This window comes from Parasteatoda tepidariorum, chromosome 9 (assembly GCF_982258835.1).
Source record: "Parasteatoda tepidariorum strain Cologne lab strain chromosome 9, Ptep-v5.0, whole genome shotgun sequence".
In the NCBI taxonomy this organism is placed as follows: domain Eukaryota; kingdom Metazoa; phylum Arthropoda; class Arachnida; order Araneae; family Theridiidae; genus Parasteatoda; species Parasteatoda tepidariorum.
In genome coordinates this window covers 50676742-50701580 of record NC_141763.1, presented here as the reverse complement: position 1 = coordinate 50701580, position 24839 = coordinate 50676742, and the positions used below count along the sequence as shown (strand labels likewise).

Sequence of the window (24839 nt, the reverse complement as noted above, 5' to 3'; positions counted from 1 at the left end):
AGAGACATACTATATTTCAAAAAACCTAAGCATTAATATGTAATTTACTCGCTTTCATTAAATTACATATAAATAACATAATTATACATAATAATATAAATGACATTCAAATAACATAAATAGGAGTCATTAATGTAAAATTTGTACCATTTAGCTGAATAACGTACAAAACCATGTATATTCAAGTTATTAATTGTCAGGTCTATATTTCTAATGGTAAACGGAGATAAAAATTCTAGTGAAATTGCCGAACTGTATGGTTGTTACATTTCTGGTAAAAGAAAACATTCTTGAGATTAAAAACAAAATGCGGTATTTAAACAGTTCATTTGTTAATTTTTCCGTTCATATGGTATCGGTTTACCGGAAATTCTGGCTTTAGAAATTATAGTTCTAATTACCACACATTTAGTAAAAAGTACATATATATTTAACCAAAAAATAGTTTTTATGCTATGCTCTAAGGTATCATTATGAAAATACCAAATTTTATTACATATTTTAAAATCATATTTTATTATTAATTTTACCAAAATCATTAAAGAGCTCTTAATCCTTCTTAATCTCTATACACTTTAATAATGGCTCAATTCTAACGAACACATAGTTAAATTCAACACCTTATTAAGATTTTAACAACTATGCACGGCATAAATATTCACGATACTAATAATATGGTTCAACTTTAACTGATTTTTTATTTAGAATAGAGTATAAAGATCTAACGAAATAGAATTCAGCAGTCAACTAGCTATAGTAAATAATAAGTTCTTATATCTTATTTCTACAATATTTTGAGTTCATAAGATATTTTGTCTTATCGAGACACTATAATCCAAGATTCTAAATCAATATTGAAAGAAGCTCCATCTTTTGTCGATTTTCATAACTCTAAAATAGTTTTTAGCTCGTTGCAAGCAAACTTTTTAATTCCAAATAAAGATTGCTTATAGAGCAGCTTTTTATCAAGAGGATGCAGGAGTTATTAGCGAAACCAGTTTGATAATAGGACAATAAACTTATAATTGTGAAATTATTACTTGTTTATAGTAAAAAAATCTGGATTTAATTATGGTACAGAGTACAGATATTTTGTGTGCATCATCCGTAAAATCCATTTTTACCGTAAAATATTATGCAATAATTTTTACAGTAATATTTATTTTAATTCAGTGATTTTATGGTAATTTAGCATTTATTAATTTAAGAATTGCTGTATATCAGATTTTTGTACAGAAACATGTTCCGGAAAAGTGAATTTTACAATAAAAAATATCGACACCCCGAGTGACGGTACTTTTTACAGCAATCTGGAATTTTTTACTGTGTACCAAAATTGAATAAATACAAATAATCAGTTTGTTTTGTACTCTATAACAAAGTAATCCATGCATACATTACCTATATAATACAATGTATATATTACCTATCCATGTATATATTTCCAGCTACATATCTTTGCAAAACTCAGATATATTATACAAAAATATTAAGACTACTTTTCTTAAAATATATTGAATTCATTTGATATATTTGTTAAACAAGAGAAATACTAATTTCCGTAAACACATATTTAAGGGAATAAAATATTTAATTTAATTTCATAACACATTTATACTTTTAAGCAATAATTTGAAAATATATATGCATAATATTTTTTTTCATACCTCCATCAGAACTTGATAGTTCGTCTGAATTTAAAGAACTGACATGTATCGTTGTTGATCCAGTACTCGTCGAATCAGTCGACCAAGAATTAACATCTAAAAAAAATGTTTTGATTATATTAATACACTCAATTTAAACGCAAGATGTTTTTGAATGCATGATTTACTAACAAATCATACTTTGAAACTTAATTGCTCCATTTTAAAACCAATGTTAGATGATACGAATAAAGTAATTTTTGGATTAATGCAATATTATACGTTACAAGAAAACACATTATTACATATCCGATCCAGTTTATGTTAAAATGACTCATTTTTACATTGATTTCTTAAAAATGTAGAATTGAAATTACAATTTTTTTTTGCTTCCATCTTCGATCTTTTTAAAAAATCAAAGAAGTCGTAATATTAAAAATAAATTGTGGGAGAGGTGGACGCAGCTTTTTTTACCCAAAAAATAGATAGAAAAACTTTAAGTCAAACAATATGTCACGCATTATTGAGCCGTTATGGCTGAAGAGATAGAGCGTTCGCCTTCTAATGAAGTGAACCAGGTTCGAATCCTAGCTGTAGCCTGTCGATACAAATTCTCACTGTTCACAGTTCTGACGTGAAATATCCTCAGCTGTAGTTAGAATCTGTTAGAATCCCCTTACCGTCTGGCTAACCGTGGAAAATGCTAGGTGGTTTTCCTCTCTATGTAACGAAAATGTGGGTTTTGTTCCATCAAGTAATCCTCCACGAAGTTCCATCAAGTAATCCTCCCTCAAGTAATCCTCCACTAATTTGTCGCAAATCCAGGAGCTCTCTGGTCTTCAGGGTTGGGTTCAAAATTCCAAGGCAACGAAGTTGAACATTGATAGTCGTTAACTCAGAATTAGATCAGCAGTTCAACGCCGGTAATAAAATAAGATATCATGCACTTATCTCTAATCATAGATTTTTCAAACTCAGAACACTGTATAAGAGGTACACAGGGAAAAAAGATATTAAAAATAGTTCTCTATTAAAATTTCCACAGGCATTTAAACCTTAAACAAATGAGAAAATAAATTTCAAATTCAAACAGGATATTGTTTCCGTGAACGCATACATTACAAAATAAAAAAATAATATCATACATAATAAAAAAAAGAAAATTATTAAACTAAGTTGGAAAAATTTATTATAATTACAAAACGTTACTTTTGTTTCATTAATTTCACACAGTAACTCATAAATATAATTGTTAAATAGTAATTGTATATTAAAACCGTTCAATAAAAAGCATTAAATATTTTTTCAAATTTAACGTACACGAAAGTGATAATCATACAATTTTCTTGAACATTAACATCTAAAACATTTAGTTCCTTGTGGTTTCAAAAATTCTGAAATTTTGTCAAATTATAGTTAGGAGAAAGTGTCCCAACCTCATGACACTACGCCAATGATTACAATGCTTTAAAACGGGGTTTTTTGAGATTCGATAAGTTCGACTTTGAAGATAAAATAGAAAATTTAAAAATAAAAATAAAATCGCGCCTTATTTATAACATGTCATGACACACAATACCAGTTACGTTAACAAAACAACAAAAAATATTTATTATTTTCGTTATATTTATTCAGTAAATACTTTAGTACATATTTTGTTGTCGGTGTATAAAATCTGGCATTTTAAAAAATTCCGAGTAATTATAGAATTCTAAAGAATAATTCAATAATCAAATTCAATATAATGCATAAAATCTATCGCAAAATATGAATTGATTAATATTTCACACATTGCCAAGCCATTCTATAGAATTAATATAATGACAAACCAGCAAAGTATGAAACTATTAATATCTCAAACATTTCATAGTTGTTCTATAGAATAACTGTTGAAAATTCAACAAGCATACTATAGGCTAAGTACAAAATGGCACTCATATTTCATATGTAACGCATAAAATATGTTAGACATTCCATAGAATAACCAGCCATTTTGTAGAAAGTTGGCATTTCATTCATTAACGGTAACAAATAAAACGCAAGAAAACTTTTTTAGAAATATCGCATAGTTTTTAAATTTAATAGTCCTTTTTTTGCATTTTGCATTGATAATTGATTTCTCAAATTTTAAACCAAAATTTTTAAAAAAAATTTAAAAAATTTCAAAAATAACATCTTGTATAAATATTTGCATTTAGACAGGATGCTTTTTTTTGTCTAGTTATTTCATGATTTTTTGTAATTAATACAAAAAAAATATTTAAAAATTGTGATGTAGTCATTAAGGAGTTAAAAGTCACTTCTTTCACAGTATTTTATTCTTAATTACATATCTAATGCAAAATAAAAATATGAATGCAAAAAAATCAATTTGCCAGCAATTTAAGCGTAGTACACCAATTTATTCCGTTAAAACCTTTACACATTTTAATAATAAAATAAGATGCAATTACGTACAACTGATTTTAGTACACAAAAACAAAACACGCCAAGAAAAAGTCCGTTATTTTCAGGCAAACTTTAGTTCTCCAAGATGATCATTCCAAAAAGCGATACACAAAAGCGTATTTGTGTAGGATGGAGAAGGAGCACAGCTTTTGCCAGTGCACCATGAAATTTATTGCCAAATTGTCAGCAGGTGCTTTTTTGACAGGTTGAATGATTAAGAATAATTCCATGAAATAAAGACTTAGAAGTTCTTGAAAGCGTAATGAATAGCATTCGTGACCATAGAAATTCATTCGAAAAGAAAACTGAGAAAACATTGTGTTTAAATGCTGATAAGAATTTTCATATAAGACTACTGGATGTCATTTATCAAGAGTCTGAAAAAAATTACAGAGAATTAAGAACGGAAATTTTTTGTGAAAATACAAAAAAGTATTCACAAAAAACTCAGAAATTTCGCAGAATTGAAATATTAACTACTTTCCTATTTTTATTCATATACTTCATTCACCTCTGTAATATTAATTTTACAGAAATAAAGTATAACTCTGCAAAGTGTTTCCTAACTCTTAGACACTAAATATTTTCCATTTTCTTAACCGGAATTTTTCAGAAATAAAGTGTAACTCCGTAAGTAATTTCCCGATTTTTTTCCGCCTCTTTAATCGCTGGGGCAATATATAAAAGATATAAAAAAGTTAAAGTCTTTAATAGCAATATAAAAAAGTTAAGTGAAATCCGTACGAAAAAAGAGCAGCAGCTTTTAGCATTGGGGATATAATCCCTCAGCTGAAGCCATGGAAAAAGACAAGAAATTAGAAGCTTTGAAAGATATTCTACAACTACAAATACATTTATTTGATTATTTACTTAACTCAGGATTAATTATTTAACATTAAAAAACAGGGATTAACACTTTTTTTTAATAATTACTTAACACTAGAAAGATGAAGGAATTAAAATCATCACTTTTCGAACACAGTACACTTTTTGAATAATCACTTAACACTAGAAAAGAGAAGGAATTATTGTCAATGTTTTCGAATTTCTTAAAAACCCTAGACATATATACATCTAAAAGTAAAACAATAGTAATAATATATAAAAGTTTAGCACTTCAGCAGAAAATTGAAACTCAAAGTAAAAAATTTCCCTTCTATATTTTTAGATTTTATAACTTTCATATTAATAATTAAACATTTAATCATAAAACGAGACAGCAACACTATTACTTACTGTAAAATTCTAAGCGATGTTAGCAACAGATTTTAACTCAACCTAGCTTTAAAAATAGTTAAAGCATTTCAACTGTCATTATACATATATTTTTATCACGATACATCAACCTATGACTTTCCCATTAAATAATATCAAGTCCACTAAATTGCTGCTAGTTAGAATTAAACACCTCTCAAAATAGTCATTTCGCTATTAACGAATTAAGTAGAAAAATTTTTAAAATTCAGAGACAGTTTTTTTCCCCTTCTCTTCATCAATCAGTTACAAAGTAGTCGTATACAAAGGATAAAAAGTTTAAAATTAGAAACTTAATTCGAAACAATGTAATTCTGGCATTGCGCCGCGGATGTAAATTATCGTTCCTTCAGTTTTTATTGGAATATTGACAAGCAAAAAGTGAAATAAATTTAATTAATAGTTTCATTTGTATTGAGATCAGCCACATCAATATTTTAATTCCCCATTACTTACGAAAATTCATAGAACTATATGTCTAGTTTACAGAAAGGTTAAAGAATTATGTCATTAAGAATAACGTAAGACAAAAATTCAATGACTTTGTTCCACTGTTTTATTTTTAAAGATATAAATTGAAATTTATTTAAATGCATATAAAGAAATACTTTCGCTCTAATACTTCAGGAATCTATAAGAAACGAAACGGTATTTCAACACAAATGTTTTGGTGTATTTTATATACTTTTATTGGTATTCTCGGTGTTACTAGTAAAAAACTAATTTTACTAATAAAATTATTATATTTTTATTAATAAAATCACTGTACTTGAAGCACTTATATTAAAATAACACGCAGTAGCAATAAAATCAGAAATATTAGTGCATCAAGCAGTTTAATTATTAAGAAGTTGTTTTGTTTTAAAATTATAATGTATATAACTAATGATTAAATGGTATATAAATGTAATTTTATTGGCATAATTAAAACTCAGTGTACTCGAAGTGCTCACTGAAATTATACGAACTATAGTTAAATATTTCTGTATCAAGTCATTTAATAATTGAAAAGTTGTTTAATTTTAAAGTAATTTTTAAAAAGTAAAATATTTCATTAGTTAAGTTCCTACTTCATTGTTTAAAACTCGATGCTGAAGTACTAACTAAAATTACACGAACTGTGGTAAAATATTTGGGTATCAAGTAATTCAATTATTTAGAATTTATTTATTTCACAAATAATTTTTTATAAATTAAATAGCATTTAAATTTAATTTATAGTATAGTTTTGACATTATAGTTTAAAATTAAAATTATACGAACTATCGTGTAACATTCGAGTATCAAGTCATTTTATGATTTAGAAGTTGTTCAGTTTTTAAATAATCTTTCAAAATTGAATGGTACATTAAAAAAAAATTAGCTATAAAAGTCTTCACTTAAATTTATAATTTAAAACTTGGGCACCTTGAAGCATCTGTCAAGTTGCAGTCGATAAATGATTTGAAACATTAGTGGCTACAGTCACTGGAAAGCCGCCTTGAAATTTACAAAAACTGCAGTAAAATATACGTGTATGGACATTCATGGAAAAAAATCAAACGTTTCCTTGATTCGTGCTAAGTACATGGAAAAAATACACAACTGGAGCACAAATGTTGTCTATGAAAGTAATAAATATTTTAATACTGGGTTTTTTACGTAACTGTAATATATTGTAACATAAACTTTAAATTTAAATATTTTGCTTTTCTAATTTATATCTTTGGTCCAAAATTTCCGAAAATTTTATTCCAAAAGTTTTGTTGATATAATTAAAAGGTTGACACCTAAGTCCTTCATTTTCAATAAATAGTGCCCCCCCCCTGGCCTCTGGACATATTGCTCCCTGCTAGGAAATACATTTTGATAACCATCAATAATTAATTCCAGCACTAGATACAAAGCAAGTAGAAACAAAGATAGTAACTAGTCATTATTAAGAGTTAATAACTAAAAATCATTAGTTGAAAATAATAGCTACCCATGCAGCATGAAAGGGCAAATAAACGTTAAAAATCCGTTCGTCCGTTATAAGGTTTTGGGCTTACGTTAAAATTACGTTAATTTCACGTGATGATTTTCACCATTTCTTCATTCGTTAAAACGTATACGATAAAATTACGTTAATTTCACGTGATGATTTTCACCATTTCTTCATTCGTTAAAACGCATACGTTAAAATTACGTTAATTTCACGTAATGATTTTCACCATTTCTTCATTCGTTAAAACGTATACGTTAAAATTACGTCAATTTAACGTTATCAATTTTCCCTTTAAATAATTCGTTAAAAATACGTACATAAAATACGTTATTTTAACGTGTACATTTTATCCATTTTTTGACCGTTTTTTAAAAACGTGTTATTAACGAAAAATTGACGTTTTGTTGCATAGTTATATTTACGTAAATTGTTTGGGATTATAAACGTAAATTTAGTGGTAAAAATGCTTCAAGCAAAAAGGATGAACCTGTGAGAGCCCAAGAAAGATAATCTTTTACGTCTCACTTGAATTCGAATAAACTGAACATTGCAGATTTTCATTACAATTCATATTTAATTTTTAATACTTATAATTATTTTTGTTTTATTAAACTGGTTATAAATATTTGCTTGTTGATAATATTGAGTCGGCTCATTATCAGTAACTGACAAGGGAACTATGAGTTTTAATTCTTATATAACTAAACTATGATGAAAATTAAGAAATTTTCCAAAATACTGAATAAAGTAAAAATTTTCCACTACTTGACATGCAACGAACATAACGTAAAAACACATTATACTTAAATTTAAATTATCTCTGTCCAGAACAAGAGTCGTGGTGTAGTGGTTACAGCGTTCGCCTCAAGTGTACGGCGTCCTAGGTTCGAGCCTACTCTAGAGTGGGATGTTAATATGCGAATACTAATAATTATTATTATTCAAAGATCTTAATTTAAAAAAATTTTTTTTTGTTATTATGTAAAAATTTATTCACTATTTTTTTATATTGCAATTATCGCTCGCCATACGAGTTTTTAAAAAATAATTTATAATATACAATATTCTAATTATTATTTTCTACTTCAATCAACATGAAATAGAAACGATTATTTTTGGTTAATTTTGTTAACATTTATTTATTAATTTCTTACTTTGCAATAATCGCTTACCGTATATAAGTTTTTTCAAAATAATTGCTAAGAAATGTGTCTACTTTTAAATTCCATGTTCTTACTGCATGAAAGAGACATTTACTTTATTTTAAAATACTGATTTAATTTTTTTTTCCTTCCAAAAACTTCATAAATTGTAAAAATAGAATTAAAGTATTTTGAAAAATTTATCAATCTTGATTCTTTAATGTATATAATATTTATTAATGAAAAAAAAATACATATCAAATAACAGGTAAAAAAAGATAATTCTCATAATTAGTTTTCGTAATAAAATTTAGTGTGGGAAGTTTTAAAATATTGGTTGTTATTAAAAGACGTTTTTACACACAACAACGTTTTTACAAATTTATTAAATTTTGCTTTGAATCTTGAATTTTATAATCTGGAAATTGCTTAATTATAAAATCTTAATTGCAATAAGTAAATTATTTATGAAAATCATATATAGTAAAAAATAATATAAATTTATAAAATATAAAAAATAATATAAAATAGCATAAAATATAAATAATAATTGTAAGTTTTGTTGTAATGTCAGAAAAAAAATTTTTTTTATAAGAGCAAGTAATGATAATTCTTTATTTCTTTGCAAAATATTATTTATGAGTGAGTTTTTGTGTATGTGAAATTGAAGTACTTTTAAAAATAGTTAGAGCGTTAGTTCGGTTTATTTTTCCGAGCTGTCAGTTTTAGGCTTTCTTGCATTGAATAGTCTGTTTTTTTTTTTTTTTTTTTTTTTTTTTTTTATCATATCGGGCAATAATGTTACATAACAGGGAATTTTAGTAAAATTTACCTAGGGACAAAATGCTTGGAAGGTTTTAAATAGTTAATGAAGTTAAATAAATTGTTTTTAATTATTTAGATCATATAAATAAAAAAGAAAAGGAATTAAGTAAGGAAAAGAGAAAGTTCCTCAAAAATTGAAGTTAAGACCTAAATTTTGCAATGCTAATACATAGATCCTTAAAAAAAAAAAAAAAAAAAAAAAAAAAAAAAAAAAAAAAAAAACACCTTTAAGAAGGAAAAAAAGGTCCCGCAGTGGACTGATCGTTAAGACACGGTTCCCAACAGATCACCGAAGTCAAACATCAATGGCTGCGGTCAGTGTGCGGGTGCCACTTGGATCAGTCTGCGTAGGGACCGAGGGTGTGCGGTATTGGTCCTCGTTAAACTGTGCTACCGTAAAGTGCTCGACTTCGCGCGCACGTCGTCGGGCTACCGAAGCTGGGGTGCCATCCCCTCCGCAGAGGATCAAAATTGTGATGGCATGTCTTCGGATCATCCTCCGGGATGTTTCCCAGACCGTCGCCAATAGCCCATTGTGCAGCTCTAGTGCGACGTAAATTAACAACAACAGCAAGAAAAAAAGAAGAGAGAAATTAAATATTTGTTTTTTTCATATTTTGACATCAGTGCGACAAATTTTTTTCTTTGTTTTTTGACCAAGATTTTTTCATTTAGGCTTAGTTCCCGGTTAATCGGGGTTTTAAGGGCCATTCTAGTCCTTGACGGGGGCGGTGCTCGATCCTCGACACCACCGAGTACATGCGATATATGTGCTATTAAAATCTGTGGAATCGAGAGGCCTGTGGTCGATCGCATTACTGTGCCAAATGTACAGGGATCTGGAGAAAATTTCCTACCCCTTCAGATTTAAGTCTAAATGGATGATAAGCCTAATGTACAGCTCTAGTGCGACGTAACTAAAACTCCTACCTTCATTAATTCGTTGACACATTATCTGTTTACACTGTGTTATCTGGGAATAAAATTTCAACAAAATCTTTTTAATGTATACATACATTGCTTTTAAAATGAAGACAAATATCAGCAAGCGAAAAAACAGATTCATAAGAATTTACTTTTTTTATATTTTATCTAAAGCACTGAAGAGGGAAACGGAACGTTTAACGAAAATGGATCCTTCCAGCTGAAATTAAATATAAAATATTTAATATATTATATGAAAATAACTTGATCCACTAGAAATGTTAACAACTTGACACCCTTTTTTACCCTTATTGTTATAATCAAGTTTTCAAATGCATGATATTACCTCTTTTTTTTTCTTTTCTCCAAATGAAATCGTGATTTAAAAGGTGCTTTTTATTTAAATGTGTATTTTTTTATGTAATAAATATTTTATGAATTTTTTCAAACTATTATTTTTAACACGGTCATCACCAACAACTAAAAATGATACCTAAATCGTGAGACCATGCCTTTATGCATGCCAATTAATGTATGTAAAATCTTCACCTACGCAGACGAGAAAAACAAAAAATAAGCACGAAATTTGAGAAATAACATGTAATCATGATATAATAATTAAAATTAACCAGAGATAAATAAATGTACATGTTGATCCCATATTATGTTAATCGATAAAACTTTTACATTGGTGGATGTAGTTAGATTAAATCTTTTTGATTTGATGGAAGACCTAACGTAGAATGTATTCTACAATATCTTTCTTACTCTCATTTCGGATTAAATGGAAATCCTACAATTTATTCATTGATCAGCCTATATGATGCACAAAAAAATCAATGTATATTGTTAGTTTTACAGTTTTAAAATATAACATAATTAATGTCTCATTTAGTTAAATTACTATAGTAAGATCCTCTAATTCCTAACGATTGGATATGAAGTTCCTGGTTAGAGGAAGCAAAAAAGTGTAAAGTTTTAAAATAAATAATCACGTATTTTAAATAATCTTGTATGTCTTACGAATCAGTGATCTTAATTTATAATATTTATCTTTTAATAATAAATTATTGTTATAATAATTTTACATTTCCAGAGCATAAAACAGCAATTTTTATGAATTCATGAAAATTATAAAAAGCATTAAAATCGAGTTTTTTTATGTACAAGCTATTCAAATAATATTATACTAGTAAAAATAAAATACTATTATATCTCTGTAATGAAAATAACATTACATAACAATATAATTCCATTTTTCTTTAAGTCATCAGGTAAAATAGTAATAATTTTTTAAAAAAAAGCTTGACAGTTTTATTTAACTTTTTTAAAAATATTATATGAAAGTTATTCTACAATCTAGCATTTTATTCCAGGTTTAATTAGAATAATAATAAGAAAAATAAGAAGAAAAATCAAAAATAGAGAAAAAATTGATTAACAATATAGATTCAAAAGTACTCTCCACATTGCTTTCAGTTATTTGAGTTTTTGTTTTACAAGTGGATTAAACGATACTAAGTTTCAACTTTTCACTCCTTTTCCGTGGGAGCAAGTTCTACACAAGGATTGCTACCCCTACACTAGCTACCCCTACATTTATTTACATTGTTGCACGCGTGTGTTTACATACGCCGAATTCAATGGTAAGTTCTTTTATTCCTTACTTTAATTATTACTATTTTAGAATGTTAATTCATTATAATGCTTCACTGTCAAAAAAAGTAAATAATTATTGTAGTTAATTCTGCTTGAAATAAACACAAATATTCTAAGCCTATCATTTGCGAAGTTTAACAAACTATGACAAAACGTAACGATTTCGGAAAAAAGCAAGAGAATTTGTTGAATCTCATTTACTGTGCTTAATGTAAAGAGACGAAATACAGACCCGTTATATACGATTGTTATGCAGTTAAGATATTTTTAATAAAATCATGAATTTTTGGAAAGTTTTCTGATGATACCTAAGCTTAATCAAGGAATATTAATCTGAAATACTGAGTTAAACTAGTTGCGATCTTATGTAAAAAAAAATTCTATTTTAAAGCTTTAATTATCAAAATTATTAAATTAATGCTGCATTATTTTATTCACTTGGTAAATTTTGTTGCTATAATAAATAACAATTAACAAAAAGTAACAATTATAAGCATTATTCTGAAGATAATACTTAAATGTCATTAATCATGGTTGACTTTACACACCAAAATATGAGTAGAGGGGATATTTTCCTTCTGTGATTTGCTGCGCCTACTATTGTGGATTTCAAACTTGCATACATTTATAAAAGAAAACTTGTAGAGGTTTGCCAGGGGGTAGTGGCTACAAGTGGCTCCCTGTTGAGTTTCTTCCCATGTTTTGTTTTCAGTGTGATGATAGCCACTGGAAGTTACCAAGACCTGTTGATTATTCTGCCACAGGTGATGATAAACTAATTTTCCGGAGTGGAAAAGAATTTTAGCTAGATTTATAATGTAAATTTTTCTGTTTCACTAATTTTAGGGGATATTTCCATATATTAACCTGTCACACTAACTACAATAGCCAAGCTACCAAATAGATATAAACTTGAAATTTTTTTTGAAAAAAACCTGAATGTTTGCCAAATGGTTACGAGTTATATCTTTCGAGTTGGTCCCTTTCTGTGATTTTTTAACTTTCTTTCAGTTTCTCCGATACCAGAAGTTGCCAAGACGTGCTGATTATTCTGCCATTGTTCCTTTTATAGAGATCTCCCCTGATTTTATGAATCAAATAAAAGGGGATGTTTCCCTATTTGAACTAGATTGTGCCAACTAAAAATGTTGAAACAAGAAAAAAAATATATATTTTGTACTTTGCAAAAATTTAAAAAGAAGTATGTAGAAGTTTTCCTGAGGGTTGCTTCAACTTATATTCTCTGAGTTACTCCCATTCTGAGATATTTTCTTAATTTTTCGTGGACCGCTGGAAGTTTATAAATATTTATCCATAGGTAACAACATAGAAATACTCATTAAACTTTTAATTCCCTATTAGGGTTACTTCTGTATTGTGAGCAGTTATGCCAACTGCTATCGTCCAGGCACCAAATAGATTTCTAACTGCTAACTTTTTAAAAGAATATGTAAAGGTGTGCGAAAGGTAGCTACGAGTTATACTCTTCAAGTTGATCTCCGTTCTTTAATTTTTTTTAGTTCCTCCTGGTTGCTGCGTGGAAGTTGCTTATAAGATATAGTGATTATTCACCGGCAGATCATGATACGGGCATTTTTCTTACTGTTTTGCCTACTCAGTACGAGATGGCATTTTTATTAGCAAATGAGACGAGACAAGTGTTATGTGTGAAACAGTCCTATCATATTGTTATTAATTTGAGCTGTCTTATCTACTTACCTACTATTGTCTTATAAAGTATAAAAACTATTAGTTGTTGCATTTTTAAAAAAGTTGAGTAGTGGCATTTTCTTTTAACTTTACCTTTTTAAAGAACCAAGGGTTAAACACGCTTGATTGGTGTAAATTTTACAAGAGTCTATAGCAGATGGTTCTTCAACCAAAATGTTGTGGAAGTATCATCTTAACAAGCTATTGCAAGAGAAAATCTCACATGGACAAAATAGTTTTTTGACTATTTATTTTGCAACATGATATCTTTAAAAAGAAAAAAAAACACCCAGTTGAACATTTACTAGAAATTTTTCTTCTTATTTTTGAAACAGTTTTTGAAATTTATCAGCTAAAACGATATGGAAAATAATTGCAGTAATTTTCAATATTAAATTATCTTTAGAATTATTCTTATTCAAGCTTTTATTTAAATTTACATTGCTGTTTAAAACTTTTTTAATTCTTTTACAGTCACTGTATTCTAAAAATATGCCTAGGCAGAGGTCTGTCAAGGCCAAATTTACTACCGTTTAGCAGTACCTTCACAAATTCAACTTTAGAAAAAACATTAGTTTCACAAAATACTTTTTCTTATAATTTTATTTTTGTATTCCTTAAGAAACGATAAATCCATATTTTTGTGTTGATTTTTTAATGTAGTTTTTAATTTTTCACAAATTATGTCTAAATTTTCATAAAATAGGTACCTATCAGAAAAACCTAGACAGACCCTTGCTAGGTGAAAAAGTTCAATTGAAATTTTTATTGCTAAATTTTTCTTTTAAACAATTTTTGTCTTGGTTTTTACCTAGCTTTTTACATTTCTAAAAAACTTTGTTTTTATTAACTGTATGACACAGTAATTAAGAATGTTTCTATTGTCTTTATTCTTATCTGGAAAATATGATAATTGGAAAGACTGAGATGTAAAGCTTTAAAATTTCATTTTGAGAATTAAAATAGATTTTTCTGTTTTACATTTGTATATAATCTTTTGTTTTTTTTAGCATTTTTAAGATAACACAGCATTTTAATAACATATTTCTAATAGATTATATTTTAGTTAATGTTGCTTTATGGATACTGCTTTACAAAAAATATTATTCTTAGCATGGAAGTTTTGTTGTAACAATTATGATAATTTTTTTTTCTCTTTCTATTTTACTTCATAACTTTATTAAGTATTTCTGGTTTAGTTTTTTGTTTTCCCTTTAGCCCATTCCACTAATATAGATAAGCATGGAGTAATTTCCAATAATAAATAAACTTATTTATTCGTAAAAAATATTTATTAATGAATTTTTTTTTTAAAAATATTGCTATAAAAATATATTCTGCATTTCACCATTTTTTTTAGCTAACATTCTGCCAAACCATTACTCCTTACTTCTCTAGTTATGAATAATAAATGTGCCCGTATAAACAAAACAAAATATGTTTGAATTATTTCTATGTTTTTAAACGTATTAACTGAATGAATTTTCTTTTTCATAATCTATTGATGTACTTCTGAGGAAGATCTTTGAAAAGGATCTAGCTTTGAGAATGAACCTCCATCAAGTCTCATTTGAAGGTACCTGAATTAAGTATGTCTAAAGAAATAACTGTATTTGAATTGTTTCCTTTTTTCTTGTGCTTAAAAATGGGTAAAAAAATTCATGAAATTATAAACATGATCAAATCAATTGTTAAAAATTATTTCAGATTACTTTTGCTGATATTAAAAAAAGTAATTAAACATTGTTTACATAGGCTGCCCATGCTTCAATAACAACAAATGAAAGTACTCAAAAATTTGTCTCTTAAAATGAATTATCATATATTGTAAATATATTTTCCATGTACTGTAGAATCCTAATTATTTCATGCACAATCATCAGCCTTTGCACTATTCAACTAATTTATAATAGAAGTTTCTGGTGTAAGTTTCATCGTTAGTATCAAGTAGAATGGTAAACTGTTACTGTTTTTACCACCACTATTTTTGCTGTTCCAATGTTTTATTTCACTGACACTTAAAAAAAAAATGTGTTTTATCTGCATTAAATTAGTCTTTTTATTCATAGTCCTCCATAAGTTCAAACAAATTCTGAAACTTCTATTTTGCTTTTGAGAATTCTTCAACGATTATGCAGATTGATGAATCCCTCAAAGGCTAAGGCTACTCAAACCAAACATTTGGCAAACATTAAAATGAATTATAAAATGAATAAACAACATCAATTAGAAATTCTCGGGGAATTAAGATTTATGCATATTGCTCAGTATTTCAAATCTCCGTGGCAGAATCGCAGCGAAACGGCGACATTGTTGCAAAATTTTACAGATCTCTTGCAGAAAGATTTTTCTCTTGAAAAGAAGAAAATATTACTTTTCTTTTTTACAGAAATATTTGAACATGCAATATTTGAATCATGCATTTAGATAATCAGTTTTTGACACGCTCAATTTTCACCGATAGTATCATAAATCGACGTAATGTTTTGATAGTATTTTCGGCAGTTATTGATATTGATTTTCATTTGGTTCTTAACCATCTTGATATATTTAAACAATATGGAAAACTCGAATCGAGCATTTGAGTATCTATTTTTTAAGGCTATCTATTTTTTTTTTAAAAAAATTCTATTGAATTTTTAGAAGTTATAGATGTTGATTTCTCCTTAAATTTTAAATCAGATATTTTTTATACGATATTATTTATTACAACCTAATTTCAAAGTGTAACACGCTTTTGAGGAGTCCAATTTACGTAATTACATCATATTTTTTTTTGGGGGGGGGGGCAATTGCTACTACGGATTTCATGATATTTAATATTTTTTTATTGTGATGATTATTTACAAAATGCGAAGAAGCTAATAAAGTGTGTGTCTTCCCACCAACAAAATGTGAGAATATCACCCATAATATTAAAAAAAAATTATTTCGTGTAAATTAAGAAAATCATTATTATTATTTTTTGTTAACACAGCATATTTGCCATTTTAAATTAGCAACATATATGTTTGTTTGTATTAAAAGTATTTTGCAATTAGATCTTAGTGCTGGAGAGTTTAGTTGCAGATAGCTCAAAAACATTCTGCCACAAGATTTCAAATTATCCTTGTTTTAATTAAAATAAGCCAATTGTATATATGTTTATATATATATATATATATATATTTTTTTTTTTGTGTACATCTGCAGTTTTCTACAATTCCGCATATTAGAAATTGAACTTTCAATATTGTTAACTTTAATCAATGATTTTATATCTATGACTATACATATGATATTTTCTATTTATATGATATATCTGTCTATGATATCATCACTTTATTTTTATAAAGTTTTTTTTTTTCAATAACTTCTGCACTATATTATTATGCTTACATTAAATGAAAAAATTTTGATTTCATACTGTTTGAAAACATCTTTTATTTAAATATCTTATTTTTCCAAGTGAATGTTTTTGTGTTTATTATTTGGTGTTGAAGTATTAATGATTAAAATGCTTTGAAACACGATTCATTGTGTATATCAAGGTTGCAAAAAATGCTTACTTTTCTCTAAAAGAGTTAGACTGACTAGTTTTCATTAATTTATTATATTTTCTTGCATTTTACTGTATACATTTAGCATACTTATGTTCCAACTTTTTATTTTAACAAAAACTATTAAGTAAAATTTACGTTAAATGTGTAATATTGCAGAAAACTTGTAAGTTAAGTAGTTCATGCAATGGAAATTATCACTACTACAAACTATATGAATTACAGTTTGACAAAAAAATATATATTTGTTTTTACATCTGTAAATAAGTTTAAAAAAATTTTGATATATCTGCTCTATACTTGTTCAAAAAAATTTTTATTTTATTTTTTTGCAAGGGTGTGGAAAGTTGGTAATTTTGTTTTGCTCATATATATATATATGCAGCATTAAAAAAGATAATTTCTAATTAGTTCCAAGCATAAAATTATTATTTTTTGAAACAATTTTAAGTTTAAGGCTGTTCCTCCAAATTGTTTTTATAGTCCAAAATTGCTATACTGCATTACTCCAAACATTCTGTCATGTTGCTACAATTAACTAACACCATTGTGTTCCTTTCATTTAATCACATTTTTCGAAGAAATATTTATTAAAATATTTCTCCAAAAACTGTGTTTTGTGTGTGAAGTTTTTTTTTTTTGAAATTTTTTTATCCAGTCCTTTTTAAGTGGTTTAAACAAATAAAGTTTTTACTGCCCCCAAGCAACCTGATTGTAACACACTAGGGTCAAGGAACACAGAACCTATTTTTCCCACCCTTCCTATTTTTCCCACCATTACTAAGAATTCCGTTGTGGAAATGAATTTCTATATCACCAAACAGCTTTCTAATGTATTTTGGAGTAAAGTGTTACGTTTTAGCAGCGATTTTACAGAAATTAAAGAATTTTCAAAATAACCATTTTTTGTTTAAAAAAGCTTTAACAGAGGCAATTGTAAAATGTAATTCTTCACTTGAACTAAATAATATACAGTTTAACAAATTACTGAATTTGTTAAAATTACTCCTTTTGTATATTAAAGATACTGTTAGTGTTAAAATGCATAGTATTTTTACTGTTTTAATAAATGAGAAATTAAAAATTACGTAACTGAAACTAATCGAATTGTGTTTCTGAACTACAAGGTTCTTGCAAAATATTCTGAAGAGGAATGAAAATTGCAGCCAAGGAGCAATAAAAAAATGAAAAGAATGAGAGAGGAAAATAAAATTCTGATGATAAGTAAATAAACAAAAAGTATAGGGCAGCTTTTAGGAGTACTTTACCTGACAATGGGCACATGTCGTGGCAAGTACTGCGGTTATGAGAAAAAGTAATTTCAAATAGGAGTGTTTTGTGAATAGTTTTGTCTTGATTTTAGGTCAGCGTGGGTAAACCAATTGACACCTTTATTCCTTCATTGTTCCCCTATTAAAAATGTGCTCTTACTTGTTACCAAAGCAGCCAACAGCACCAGACTAAAACTCTGGAGGAGTTCTCCTCAAAGCCACACGAAAAATAATTTTATGTTTTGTTTATAACTTACTGCTGGCTTCAATGTAAGATTTAGTTAGGATAAAAAAAAATTATGAAATATTCTAATTCAGATTTGTGCTGTATATGTATGTAATTTTGTTGTGTAATATGTGACTAAAATTTGTAAAATAGATTTTCTTATATCTAAGTATTTGGATGTTCTCAATCGATGTATACTTAGTAGAAATTCCATGAAAATAATAAACAGTTTTAATATTTTTTTAAAATTTTTTATTTAACTGTATTTTATCTAGTCAGTATTGCTTCGCTTTAGAAATCTACTGTTGGTTGTAACAATTTAATATTATTGTCCGGTATATTTTTTTTTCATATGCTAAAATATTTATTTGTTTTCCAGGAACATTGCAGTGAAGAGGTGATAGTAACAGCGGGATGGAAGAAGTTACGAATGTTTCAGATCTGTGGCGATGTGTTATAATTGTAAATCTATATATTGTAAATATATTGTATGATAGTTGTAAAATAAATAAAACTTAATAAATCTTATTTGATTTAATGTTTTTTTCTGTATTTAAAATTATTTAGTTAACTGCTCTTCTGGATTAAAAATTTTAGTTTTACGAACATAAGACTTAGAAAAATTGTAATTTTAGTAAGTAAACAAATCAAATGGTAAATTTGGTTAATATTTTATTTTTTTACTTCGTGTGTGTGTTAAAGTAAATTTTAGTCAAATTTTTCAAGCTAAAAATTAAAATATATGCATTTAAAAAAAAATAATGAACCCAAAAGCATTCTAGAAGAGTAGATAATTTCCAGCAAGCAATTTGGAAACATGGACTTCAGGACAGCAGTAGATTTCTTAATTATTAATTTAAACTAAAAAAAAAATATTTTTTTTCCATATGGGTTTGGAAAATCATGTAAGTATTGAGTAATTTTTTCTTCTACCAATTCTTTATATTACAAACTTTTAGGAATGAAAAATGTAAAAAATTCCTGAGGGACATGAAACTTCATAAATAAACTAGTATGCTGCTGTGAAGAGGTAGAAAGATTTGCATTCCATATTCGTTGAGTTATAATTTGAATTGTAAAAATTTACAGAAAGTGTGAGATTAAAAACAAAAGCTTTTTCTAGGATTCTAAAAAAAAAACATGAATATCGGCTATTTTCCGTTATTTTAGTTTTAGTTCGAAAAGAATTAAAAGTTTTTTTTAAATAAAAAGTAAATGCTATATTTTTTAGTGTAATTAGTGCAGCGTAAACATTAAAATACGGAATGGTTTCTTTCCTTCTTAGTTAAAAAAAAAAAATTTAAAATATGCTATTGTTAACAATTCGGTTAAAATTACGATAAATTGAAATTAATTTAGTTAAATTTTCGCGAAAAATTTATCAATTCACCTAGCTCAAAATAAGCGTTAAAAATATTGATATATAAGCGTTAATAATGCGTAAATAAAGCTCAAAATAAGCGTTAATAATACGTAAATAGTATGGATAAAATACGTTTGTATTTTGGTTAAAATAACGTAAAATGTACGTTATTTTAATAAAAATAAGCGTTAAAAACACGTAAATATTCTTGGTGAAAATAACGAATTTATAGAACCAAAAATATACGTAAATAGTTTGGGGAAAAAAACGCAAAAAATACGTTAAAAATTGGTTACGAAATTCACCTTAGTCAAAATAACGGCAAAAATCCGTCATTTTTACGTTAAAAACAGCCCAAATATAAACGCTTTTTTACCTAATTCGAGACTACCACTCGAAACGGAAATAAAACGTTTTAAATAAACGTTTTTTTGCTCTAAACCTTGTGGCATTTTAACGTTATTTTCACGTAATTAATACTTATCTCTGCTGCATGGGTAGTAATTTCATTTCATTTAAACTAAATTAAAGAATCGGAAACAACGAAATAAAAGGATTACTTTTATGAGCAGAACTTTAAAAATAACAAATTAACTAGTGTGAAACTAAATTCATTTAAAAACGCTTACAAATAAATTATTATAGAGGAGTAGTACTTACTACTACACTTAAAACATTAATACATATTTACTAAGGTAAAATATTAGGAAGCAAAATGCCAGTTTCAAATTATCGACACACAGTCTGACATACGATTTAATTGCGAGGTATGTTAGCAGTGTCTCTCTTCGGAACATCACTTCTTAACATATTCTTCTAAGCTTTTTTTCATTTTTTTACTTATATATTTTTGATAAGCAGAACATGTTCTTCCACAAACAAACCCTAACATGTTCTTTTATTAAAAGAAAAAAAAAGTTAAATTGTATAGTTAAATGTATGAAATATTTGTCAACAACTTATTATTTCACAAAGCAATACCCATTCTAAAAACAAATTAAAAAATTAAATAATTTTTGACTGACCTAATTGATTCATGTATTCATCCAAGGCATTCAAATGAGAAGTCACATTATTATCTTCTTCAGTTCGACCGTTCTGATTCGCACCATTTCTATTAGTTTCTGGAATAACGATGTTCCTAATAATATAGAACAGAAATAATTTTTATATAGCTCATGGCAAGCTCAAATTCATATCATACCAGTTTGGAGGAATAGTTAGTGATTAATCTCAAAATAACCAGTGCTGATGATAACGAGTAACAAAAAGTAAAGAAAAAAAAGTATTCAGCTAAAAAATAAAAAAAATCCTACCAAAAATCTAAATCAAGCAAGGACAACTTTTATGGAAAATCTCCTATTTCAGGCAGAAAAACACTTAAAAACCCATTAAAATGCTAGCAACATCTTTCCACTCTGAGAAAAAAATATAATCAAAACTACCTGAATATGGTTAATTTTATCGTGTTTCTGACTCAATGGGAACACAAGAAAGCTCGGTAATTTTTACAGAAGCGCTTTGGTAATGATTTTGATTAAATTAATCATAAAATATGGTAGTGTAATACGTGCTAAAATTTGGTATATGTAGCAGAATTAAGAAATTTTATCATTATTGTATTGAGTATCATGTTGCCTTTGAGTGTGAAAACCATTTATTCGATTAAATTTGATTTCAGTTTTGTATTTTTTACTAAATGTTTGGTAATAAGATTTATACTTTTGAAAACCAGGATTTCCGGTAAATTACTACCATATTACCGGAAAAATTACCAACTAAATGAATAGTTTATAAATATATATTTTGGTTTTATTACCAGAATTATGGGTTTTTTTTACAAGAAATTTCGTTACTATACTGTACAATATTTTTACCAGATTTTTTCTACCGATTGGGATACAGTATTTTTCAATATATTTTCAAGTATTTTAAGAACTTGATTCTCAATAATTAGTAGTGTTTAAATTAGTTGTTTTTTATAAGTCAATGATTCACGAGTGATATAATTTAAATAATTAACAAAAATATATTAATTAACGTGTTAGTTGCACCATGGGGTCCATTAGTCTTATATCATAAACTACGAACTACAAAAAAAAAACAATAAAGGGCTAAATTATTACATGAGCTAAGATAATTTTGATATTTTATTTTACTTTTGAAATTATTCTTTTTCATAAAAATAGAACATGTCTACATTTCCAAAATATAATATCATAGCCTTTTAAGTTTGTTTTCCTACTTTATGATGAATGACGATATAAAGAGTTCTGGTCACAATTACATTAACTTTAAATGATGTTCACAAAATATGTTTTAATCCGTTTCAAAAAATTTATAATTTATATTTCCGTATACAGCAAGGTATTCGAAGTGCTGCGTGCAAGGTATATGTAAGCGATATTTTTCCTAACATTCAAATTTCCAAATTTAGCAAAACTTTAGGCCAGTTTTAATATAAAACATTAATTTATTCTGCCAAGTCTTTAACATTAGATTAAGAGAAGATACCACATTTTTAAATTTTTAAAGAGAGCGTTTCAGTTAAAAATGGCGATAATTTTATGTAAAAACTATACAATGTTGCGTATTCTATTGTTATCTAGTTGATATTCTGAAAAATTATAAATTACAAATCTAGAAACAATACTAATAAACAATTGGTCGCAAAACTGTAAATTTTGAAAAATAATTAGGCTGATCATTACATTACACAAAGCTTTTTAATTAAATATCATTTGCATTATTTGCTTTTATACTGGTTTGTATCCTAATTCATAGTAATTCAGGTATTTATTTCAAAGTATGTATTTCAAGCATTGATGCCGAAATTTAGGGATTCATATATGCTGCAATTTCTATTTCCTCCTAATTTTTTATGAAATATTAAATGTATGTTGAAATTAGAATTTTAAGTTTTTTCGCCCATCGGATAAAATAGCGCTTTATTTTGTGGAATGAAATATCACATTTCTTAACTATAAAAATTAAATTAATTAATTAACTATAAAATTAAAGTAATTTCTTTAACTATCTGAAACATATAACCAAAAATATAGATTTTTATTAAATGGACTCCTGAAACGAAAGATTGAATTTTTAAGTACATTTATTCTGTATTGACATTTTAAATACTACTACGCTATTTAAATAAATTGTTATGAATTTAAATAATAAAAACTTTATATGATATAAGACATAAACAATCCAAAATCTGAATATAATACTAGATACAAAAAAGGACGAACAACTACAACTTTTCCTCATTCAAAAAAAAAAGACTCTAAATAATATATTTATAAATAAAGGTATTTCCCAACCATTAAATAATGTAAAAGCAAAACCTTTCACTAGCATAAAACTTTTGAAAAACATACACTTTTATCTCGATATATTGCAGCAATAAAGTCGTCAGAAGCTGTAGTAAACAATGATTTACAGGTTTTGCCAACAAGAAAAGCATAAAAAAAGAATTTATAAACAATGCTGTAGAGTTTACAAAACCTACCTCTCATTTCAAAAGATAAATTAAGAACAACCAAGCGCTGTATTTTCTGTATCCCTTTACGGTCGCGCTTCTTTCAAACAAAAGTTCTCTCTTTTCCAGAGCTAGAAATGTACCTCACACAAACAATTCCTACTCTCATTAAATCATTGACAACAAAAGAAAGAAATGGTTCATAAGTATAAATTATATGATTTATTTCAGCCGATGTAAGAAACGTTGCCAAATCAAAATTATGTATCTGTTAAAAATCGTTTGCAGTTATGAAGGCGTTGTTGGTAGCATTTTGAGGTAACACCAAAATACTATATTTGCTTTCAACAGTGATGTTGCACAATAGATTCGATCATCCATTTGTTGAAGTTCCTTCCGGAGTTAATGAATAGAAGGATTTGCTAATATTCTTCCCAAATTTTTGAACCTTTTTCATTGTAGATTATTATTATTTTTTGTGTTAGAAAACGATAAGTGTCGTGGTTGACTGGTTAGTTTCCAGTTCAAAGTTTTCTAGCAATGAGATGGGTGTATTTTTCACAGTTATAATTTGCGATTTTTATGTAAGCTTCTAAAAAGGTATGAAATAAATGTGACGTCACTTTCAACAAGGTCAAGGCCTGAAAAGTGATAAAAATAAAAAGAAATACTTTGAATTAACATCATTTTATTTTTTAAAGAACCATTGAAATTAGATTTAAATTGTATTATAATCTCTAATAGTTAAAACTAACTATTTATAACCTTTTCAGAAGTACGAAACACTTGAAATTTTAAAACAAATTTCCATAACTCATATGTAAAATAAAGAAATATATTTGTTTGCGTATATTAAAAATCACAGAAGCGATTAGAGCTTTTTTATATAATATGCATAGCAGGTTATGCATGAAACTATAAATTTGTCATAGAATACCTTGAATTAATTAAATTTTCTTTTACGGGATCTGATTATTGTATGGGCAGAAGTAGCACTTGCCCTGAACCCAAAAATCTCTCAGCATAAATTTTAAATATTCAAGTTTTTTATATTCAACTTCTTTGCTTTTCTATTTTAAAAAAAAATTTTTTTTAGTATTTTAATGGTTACTTTATGAAACTTTGTGACTCAACAGTACGTTGAAGTTAAATTATTCGTAATTTACGGAATTTAAGCCGCAAGTATTGTTTTCCTTTTAAAATAAAAGTAGAAATACATGTAAAGTATAACAGTAGAAACAACACAAATTTTACTAACTGAATTATTATTAATTCTTAGTCATTCATTTAGAAATAGTTAGGTAAAATATGTCAGGCCGAAATATATATGCGTAATAATTATTTATACGTATTCTTCAAAAAATAATTCAGGGAACTCAGTTAAT

General features: G+C 26.9%; 1 protein-coding gene across 11 annotated transcripts in view; it reads right to left on the bottom strand.

Moving 5' to 3' along the window:
• The window catches only part of LOC107447618 (uncharacterized), a 156763-nt gene that overhangs the window by 76165 nt on the left and 55759 nt on the right, over positions 1–24839 (bottom strand). For 9 of the 11 annotated variants that reach the window (XM_043039530.3, XM_071186532.2, XM_043039528.3 and 6 more), the window contains exons 3-4: positions 20999–21114; positions 1668–1763 (exon numbers count right to left, since the gene is read on the bottom strand). In XM_043039530.3, coding sequence (XP_042895464.1) covers positions 1668–1763; positions 20999–21114 — 212 coding nt within the window. Of the gene's footprint in view, positions 1–1667; positions 1764–20998; positions 21115–23484; positions 23565–24839 lie in introns of those variants that run through there. The other 2 variants (XM_071186537.2, XM_071186536.2) reach the window with 2 other exon arrangements.